General features: G+C 37.2%; 1 protein-coding gene across 1 annotated transcript in view; it reads right to left on the bottom strand.

The window, feature by feature from the left end:
* Positions 1-4,080: 4,080 nt before the first annotated feature.
* CHSY3 (chondroitin sulfate synthase 3) overlaps positions 4,081-8,933 on the bottom strand; it is a 165,820-nt gene continuing 160,967 nt past the window's right edge. Inside the window, exon 3 of the mRNA XM_055791665.1 lies at positions 4,081-6,851. Within this exon, the coding sequence (XP_055647640.1) occupies positions 5,286-6,851 (1,566 nt within the window). The 3' untranslated portion in view covers positions 4,081-5,285. The remainder of the gene's footprint in view (positions 6,852-8,933) is intronic.

Raw genomic sequence — 8,933 nt, 5'->3', positions numbered from 1 at the left:
CCTTCACAGAGCTTATTGCATTGCTGGGGCATTTCAAAGGGATGCCTACAGTGGGCGTGCCCAGAAGTTGTGGCAGCAGATGTATTTGACAAATGCACCTACTATCTGATTATGTCATGCCAGACTCCCTCTGAATCTGAGGATCAGTCTCTCATATGTTTAGGTAAATCCAGTAAATCTTGCCTGCTGTATGAAGTTGGATGCTATGCCCATAGCTTTGCAGTCACTTAAAATCATTGCTAGACATGGCTGATTTGTGAGGAACAATACTACACTGCAAGTATCTTAGGCAGAACTGAGATTTCCCATCAGCACTATAAAAGAAATAAACCCCAGCAGCCTACATAGTACATCTTTTGATCTCTGCATACATCGTCAAGCTTTTCACTAATGCTAAATAAACAGTGAATCAGCAAGGATCCTTTTAATTTATCTTCAAAGTTCCTATAAATGGCACACATCTATTGAATAATTAGGTGTCTAGAAAATAAGGATGTACAATTACAGTTTGTATCATATGGGCCACATATGTGCTGTTTTACATTTTAATAACCACTATTGTATTAAAATTATGGAACTGATAAATATGCTTCTGGAATTCTAGATAAAATATTTGAGGGCAAAAAAATCCCAGACAAACAAGGAAAAAAAGTGATCAAGAAAATCCCCAGATTCTGCTAATTATCCTAGACTAAGAATTGGAAAGATTTTGCATTTCCTTGCCTTGGTGGGATTCCAGTATGAAGGAGACCAGTGAAAGGGATGAAGTAGCAAAATTCAAAACATTTTGAACTTACAATCACAGGCAAATGGAAACAATTTGAAGCAGTACTGGAAACTCATTCAGCAAAATACTCTAGTTCAGCAGTTTTATATGGCAGTGACATAAAAACATAACAGAAATACCATGCTAGCTCAAAAAGTTTCAAACACTGTACTAATATGTACTGCAAATAGGAAGACTCAAAGAAAAAAAAAATAGGAAGGAGACAGTGAGTCATGAAAAGCCAGCTCATTATGCAAGTGAATAAATGCCAGTTAAAAAAATGTAAAGGAAAATGTTCTAAGAAATGAAAGAATTAAAAAGACACTGATTTAACTTTATATGTTACTTACAGACTTCTGACAGAGTATAACCTTCAGTGATATTCATTTATTGTAAACAGACTTCTGTGAAACATCTTATTGTGCTTCAGCATTTAGGACTATAAGCAATGCTGCTACCCTCACATCACAGCTGATGTTTGTGTGCATCTGCTATAGGCATTTTTTGTTTTCTTCTCATCTGATTCTCTTTTAAAAATAGAGCAGAAGCACAAAGCTTTCCTCCAATCAGTGGCTCACCAATTCTTAGTCCATATTTTTTTCCAAAAATTTTAACCAATTTCAAGTTGCAGGAAAATCAGATGTAGACTGCACATGTGTTTTGTTTTATCTTAAAGCTAGCACTGTTCTTTGGAGCAAAATCTTCTGTGTGGTGAACTACATCATAACTAATCACTAGAATTACTTCTTAAGAAACCATTAAATTGCTTATTTGCTCTATTTAAAGAAATCGACTGTTATCTCATGCTCTTCGGAAGTCTCCACAGTTCCTCAAGATTCTATGAGCCATTTAACCAGTACTACAATTTTTGCAAGAGTCTTGAGGCACTGTTGAGCACACACTGGTACAAAGGCTCCAAAAGGCACTTTTTGCACATCCTTCTGGTCTTTGCTGAGTGCAGGTGCCTCTCTCTGTACCGGTTTTTGGGAAGACCACTGAGCACCTTTTCCCCCATACATCCCATTATATGATAAGGCTCCAGGTGTGTGGTTCAGGTCTGCTAGCCTTACTAAATGGAAGCACTGCTGGTTTTGACTTTTCCTTCACAATATGCGTTGAGAGGAAACAGGGAAGAGGTGTGGGACCAGACTCCTTTTCCTCCTGGGGACACAGACACACAGGATCTGGACAAGATACCCCACCACCCCAACCCAATGAAACCTCAGTTCGTCATCCTCCTTTCACTCCTATCAAGTCCTGAATAAAATGGCCCTTTTGCTTCCCAAAAGCAGCTGGTGACAGCAAGTACAGTTCTTCTGCACTGGCTTGTGCTACCTGTTCGCAGCTCCATGGAGAGGCACCTGTCAGCGCTGCTGGCAGCAAGGAGGTGACTTGGGCAGAAGACTCAGTATCCTTATGTAGAGTATATTCAGCAAGTCTTAGGAAGCCCAACTTGATGTTTTTCCTTCATCCAGAAGATGCAGGAAATTATACTTAAATTATACACTTGAATTAAGTACTGTGAACAGGAAAACATGTCAGGATGGGGGTGGCGTGGGAATTACTGAGGTTTCTGTGTGAGATCTCCTGAGATATTTTTTTTTAATAAAGGCAGTGTCTGAAAAGCCGAAGTGCAAGCAGTTCACAACCCACATCCCAACAATGAAACCAGGGAATCTATTCCCAGGGTAAGAGGGTTTTGGAAAAAAATGATCATTATGTCCTACTGTGAATTCATTAGTTATGTGTTTACAAAGGGACATCATACACACAGAAATTTCATTTTACAATCAAGCTTATGATTTAGTCTAGACAAAAGCAAACACTTCATTAGCACAGGCATTCCCATCTTAATGTATACATCCATAACATTACTCTTAACACTTTTGTGCTTTTTTTTCCCTCTAATATCATCTCCTTAGAAGGCATATTATTCCTTAAACAAACTAACACAAGTTCTCAAGTTATCTCAGGATAATTATTCAAAAGACAATGCAATATTTGATAATAAACATTAATAATCTGGTTTTTAACAAAGTAATTCATCATATAAACAAATGAATCAGTCAGACACTAAATAAATATCTTTATTGGTAAATACTAGCATTTTGCTATTATATCATGTAGGACCTGATCCTGCAAGCCCTCTGTATACATCTTTATCCCCACTGAATGATTGGTTTCATTTCTTGTTCTAATCTACTATTTTACTTTGAGCTGAGCAAATACTTTCTGGCCACTAAGTAATTGAAATAAGCACTGGAATACATCCCAACAGACAATGATTTCCTTAGATGTCTTTGTAAATATTTTTTTTCATGTTTATGAAATCATCACAAACATTTATCAACAGGAATTAAGTTTTTTATATTTACAGTCTGAGTTGCATCAGTCAGTTGAGATCAATCAAATAAGTTCTATGTTCCTTGTTCTTGGCTTTCTTGTTGAACAAAGCGTGACCTTTGCACTCAATTTGAAGAGCGTTTTCCAATAACTATTTCATAAGTAATACTGAATTACCTTCTCCAGACATTTGAGCTAATAATACTGGGCTAGAAAGGCAACAGCCTCTAGGAGAATAACAAGCCAGGACCTCTCCTTAGGGAAGGCAGACAAGAATGAATTACCTTCTATCTGTTCTAATCTACCACAATTACTACCTTCCCCAAGGCAATGGGGATGGCCTTTTTTAAAGCATACAAAAATGGCCAGCCCTTTAATTCTGAGTTTACTCACTCCTGTTCAGGGATGCCTTTTTCCTTGCATGCTAAATCCAGAACAGAGAACTGCAGGTAAGAGGCATTAACTGGCCTATGCACCCCTTGTGCCTCAGGAAATTTATCAGGATAGCTCCGTACAAACAGATATGTCAGTGAATTCAGATGTCTTAGTTGGTTTTTGAAAGGAAACACAGGAGCTTGTTACAGCTGAAAAACTTACAAACTTAAATGCAGTAATTGTTTATTTCTTCTTGCCCAGGTCTATTTGAAATATAGTTTGAAATCAAGGGTGCTGAGGTTATTAGAAGTACCTGCTGTATTAACTTAAGTTTGGCTGAATTCTGATGGTTTCTTGGATGCCTTTGAGCTTTTACCACAGTATAACATGAAACGTTCCAAGCACGTGGCAAAAATTACAATTGTAACAAATTTCTGCCTGAACTGAAAAAAAGGAACATACTCTGAAATTACTCTTTCTATATATATATATATATAGGGATATACACATGCGCACATGCACACACGCGTGCGCGCGCGCGCACACACACACACACACATCCCTATATAAATACTTCTCTAAATTACAGAAATTGATTTTATTACTTCTTACGTTGGTATTTTAAATACTTTACTCTGTGAATCCACAATATGACAACTCCAGAGAGATAAATCTTAACACAGTCTTATAACCTTCACTAATATAAATATATTGGCAAGGAACTTTGACCAGCAATAGTAAATTTTGAAATTTAAATAATTATTCTACAATTATTTTAACTGAACAACAACCTACTACTGAGTACCAATATTCATGGAAAATGTGAAAAAAAAGATACAGCTTTAACTTCTAATACTCTGTATGAAATGCAGCTTTATGAAAGGAATGTAAAAGAAAATTATGTATTAGAGACTCAGTCTAAGAAGAGGAACAGCAACTTATACTATGTGTTTCAAAAAAAGAATACTGTATGCCTGCACTTTATCATGAACGACCATGTTAAGTCTTAGTTTCTTCTTGCCTGCAAATGAAGAACGTTGGTTCACACAACTTCTAAAGTGTGCATGAGTATCTGATTAAATCCTGTTCCTTGTGAAAATAAAGTTCATTTACACTTAGAGTGAACAACAATGAGGAGTTCATTATTATAATAAGACATTTAAGGACCTTGGTAGCCAGTACCAGTTGTATTTGCAAGTAGCTCCTCAGCTTTTCTGGGTGTTGTTTGTTTGGTTGTGGTTTTGGTGTGTGTCTTTTTTGTTTTTTTTTTTTTTTTTTAGCTTTTTTTTAAAAAATAAAGGTACAATCATAGTTATTCATTTACTTTAAAAATTCTAAAGATGAAGAAAAGTAGTGTTTATACATATAACTCCTCATATAAATTATAAAACTCAAGTTTATCTTACAGAGTTCCATCCCCAGAAGAAGCATAAAGCACTTTTGTGGTACCTTCACCAGTAAATATTTATATCACACGAAATCTGAGAAATGCAGCAAAGACGATACTGCATCCCAAAGCTGAAGGAGAACATTCTTCTCATGCAGTCTCTTGTGATGCATGTGCTCCATGGGAACATATGATTTCTGTGACTTGACTGAATTTCAAACAAAGGAAACATGAAGGAATTCACCTCACCAGTTCAGTAGCTATAAGAAACATCAGTGAACAGCAGACTCATCCTGTTTGAGGTCAACAGTCTTTGGAAGACAATAGGAGGGAGTTTAAAACTATGACAACAAGATCAAATAATAATAACAATAATGAGGTAAACTCCCTTAAAAGGCCAAATAAGCTGAGATGTCAGGACACAGTTTGATTGTACTTGACACCCAAATGTTTCTGTAGCCAGAGTCCAGCAAGCTGCATGGTAGAGGCAAACGTACTTGCTTTGGACCCTAAGCACATTTTATATTGTTTCGGATCTAAATTGGGGTCACACTGAACTGGATGAAAAATATGGACAACTCCTACTTCTTGACTTCTGAAAGCCTTCAAGCCAGATGTTATCACTTTAGTAAAGAGGTCTACATCCTCTAGTCCCCAGCCTTGAATTGAGGTATCAAATCCACCAGCAGTAAGTAGATCACTTTTGTAAATACAGGTAATTCCAAATCCATACTCCCTCCAAAATCCAGTTTTTTTTGTGAAAACAAAACTACCCTCAGCTGGAGGGTTGTCTCCATATATTACTTTTGGATCATATTGGCTAAAGATGATAGGGTAGTAAACCTGTTCTCCCTGAATAGTGTTATCTCTGCATCGCTGGAGGAAGTCTGGTGTGAACACCAGATCAACATCACAGAACAGCAGCAAAGTGCCATTGTCAAACTGAGATGAGGCCATTTCAAGACCTAACCCTCTAGAAAACTTTCCTGCCATCGGAATCAGGGTCATATCTGCCTTAGGATACTTAACATTGTATTCTTTCATCAGCTTTATGTGTCTGCTGGAATCTTGGCCCGATTCGGAACTGAAGAGAATTATCGCCAGCTTTACATTCTGACTGGGTATCAGACAAGTCTTCTCAAAGTTATCCATAAATCTTGAGAAAATGTCAAATCTTCCTGTGAGAGGGACAAGAATATGTATTTTCTTGTCACTGCGTCTCGCAATGTCTTTGGTGCCTTGGAATGATGAAGAAAAAATCTTTAAAGAATTTGAAAGGAAAGAGAAAGATTGAGTGTCAGTGTTGGTATCCTCCAGTAGGCTTCTTACATCCAGCTCCTTTGCTTCTTTGAAGAAAGGTTTGCTAAACAATTGCTGAAGGTAAGCGTGGCGTCTCACCGGAACCGTAACTTTCCTTCCTTTGTGCCTCTTGTACAAAAGCAGTAAATCCAGAATGTACTCCACTCCATGCAGAGGGTCCACCCTGCGGTAGCCATACAGTATTTCCTTGAAATCAATGAGCCTTCCTCTAGATCTAGAGTTCTCATTTATAATTTCCATGACTTGCATCACGGTGTCATCCAGTGCAGCCCTCAGGACGCTGCTCAGACTCTGCCGGGGTGGCTGGTTCTCCACCATTGAGTAAAGAAATTTTCCTGTCAGGAACTCCCACTCGATGACTTCATCCCTTTCACGTGGCTGGAAATGATTGAATGATGGCATCATTCCCAATTGCTGATCTTCCTTATTTACTTCACTGTTACTGAGCTTGCTCATCAGGGCACTTTCTCTATGGAGCTGGATGGTCCGATAGCGCAGTTCGGAAATTTTGCGACTCAGTATGTAACTGTGCAGCCTGTATTGGTAGGCTGGTCTTTTGTTTGGATGAAGTGTTATGGCTGTGTGAATCTTGCTGTTGTGAAGATCTTGAATGTAACCTTTGCGGTTGTGTTCATAGTTTTCATGAAACAATTGCTGCATCTAGAAAGAGAGATAGAAATGAAAAAAAAGAAAAAATAAAGACAGTAAGTGGAAGTACTTCTACCCACAAAAGGACCTGCATTGGTATTGTTGGTCATTACCAATTCTAATACATCATGACTATTTTTAGGTAAAAACTTTAAAGTTTTCAGTAGGAATTATTCACACTGTTTTGGTCTCATTTTCAGTGCTGTCCAAATAAGTAAATATTGTCCTCTAACTAAACAGAAGGGCAGATATCTTGGGTTTTATCTTCACCTAACTGCAAAACTAAAGGAAACTCTTAACTGAAGGTCTGTATGTAATGTTTCTGAGTTCCTAGGGGCAGGATGAATGCTGCTATGCATTAAACACTAAGTCTTCACCTACATCTAAACCCTTATTAACACAGATCCTTACTGAAAGTTTAACAGCACTGATGATGTTTTTAAAGAGGCTATTGGATTTATGTCTATGAAGTACAAAGATAGTTGTATTTTCTAGACACACACAAATGGATAGTGCTACTTATTAAAAAACTGAATGGATTTCATTTAAACAAAACTATATTTTTTCCATGCGACAAAGAATCCAATGACAGAAATGTAACCACTGGAAGATGTGAGTTGGCAGCAATAATATGTCAATTAAGCTATAGGTCATGCTAGTATAACTCATCTTCAGTAATTTCCAATGTATTTCTGTAGCAAAAAAGACATTCTACTTCTGCCAAATTAGTACTGGTAATATTTTCTATTGAAGATGTAGTGAAGAGATACCTTTCAAGGCTGAAGCACAAGTCTAGGACTTAAAGTATCACCTGGCCTTTATACCTTTCTGTGCTAACAGCTAAACTATGAGCAAAGCATAAAACTTCTCTAACTTAGTTTCCTCCCTAAAAGAAAACTTCCCTCATTATTAATTTAATGTGATGAATATTTATTCTTAAATGAGAAGTGATAAGGAGTAAAATATTAACATCATAAATAATTTTAAGATCCACTGTTCTTTGCTATGCTAACACCTATTAACTCCAGAGAAACAGAATTATTTCCCATGAGTAGCAGATAAAGGAGAAAAGGCTGCTTTTTTTTCATCTGCAGACTGATCGGTTATTAATACATAGGGAAAATGTGCTAGTTATATAGAAAATGGTTTTCAAGGAGGTGTAAGGTTGAGCACTAAACAGATTTTGAGATGGGTAATGAAGTTTTTCTTTTACACACTGAGGGAATCAAGAGGGGTGAGGTCTAATATGTAACAGAACATATTAGATATGCTCCACATATATAATACACAATGTCTCAGACTCCAAACGTAGGTCATCTTACTCCAGTTCCTTCTAGAACAGAAGTTTTGCTACTAGAAGTAATATTAAGCACAGGGCAACAGATGTACAATAACTCCTAGCAAAGCTAATATTCATGATGAATAGAACCCATTAGCATGTACAAAAAATACACAGTGTCATATTTAGAAAACCAGAATTTTAATCGAGAATTTGTAGAACCTCCCTCCTACTCCATTCAGACCCAAATGACTCTGCTTGAGCATAGCTAACACTATTAGTCAGGTCTGCATTTTTGAGGCTACAGTCATATAGCATGGAGAAAAAAAGAACCTGATTCTGAGAACGATGTTAATCTATTTTAAATTTCCCTTTAATAAAACAGCTATGTCTGTTATATTAAAGCAAGAGTGAGTGTGAAAAACACATACATAGACACAAAATGACTCAGATACTCCTTATTCACAGAACTCCTACCTACAGCTGTTAGAGCACATTTGTTCTGTCTTGGGAAGTGGGTATGTTGCTTGTCATACGAGACGAGATGAACGAGGGACACGATGGTTTGGGCAATTTCCTTGCTCATATAGTGAACAGGAACCAACACTATTAGTACTGAGTCAGTGTTTAACCAGCAATGCTGGCAAAATCAAAATATGTCTTCTCTGAGGGCAAGAGATGTATTCTGGCAGACAGACAGATCAGAGATTATCGATTCAATTAGGGAAAAGTGCCTGGGAAAGGGCTGGGTGAAGATATTTGGTCTTTGGAAGGATAAATTTCCCTTCTCTCTCTTCAATTTACATTTTGAATAA

This window comes from Falco peregrinus, chromosome Z, assembly GCF_023634155.1.
Source record: "Falco peregrinus isolate bFalPer1 chromosome Z, bFalPer1.pri, whole genome shotgun sequence".
Lineage (NCBI taxonomy): Eukaryota > Metazoa > Chordata > Aves > Falconiformes > Falconidae > Falco > Falco peregrinus.
Note: the sequence above shows the minus strand (reverse complement) of the source record. Positions and strands in the feature narration are given on the sequence as shown.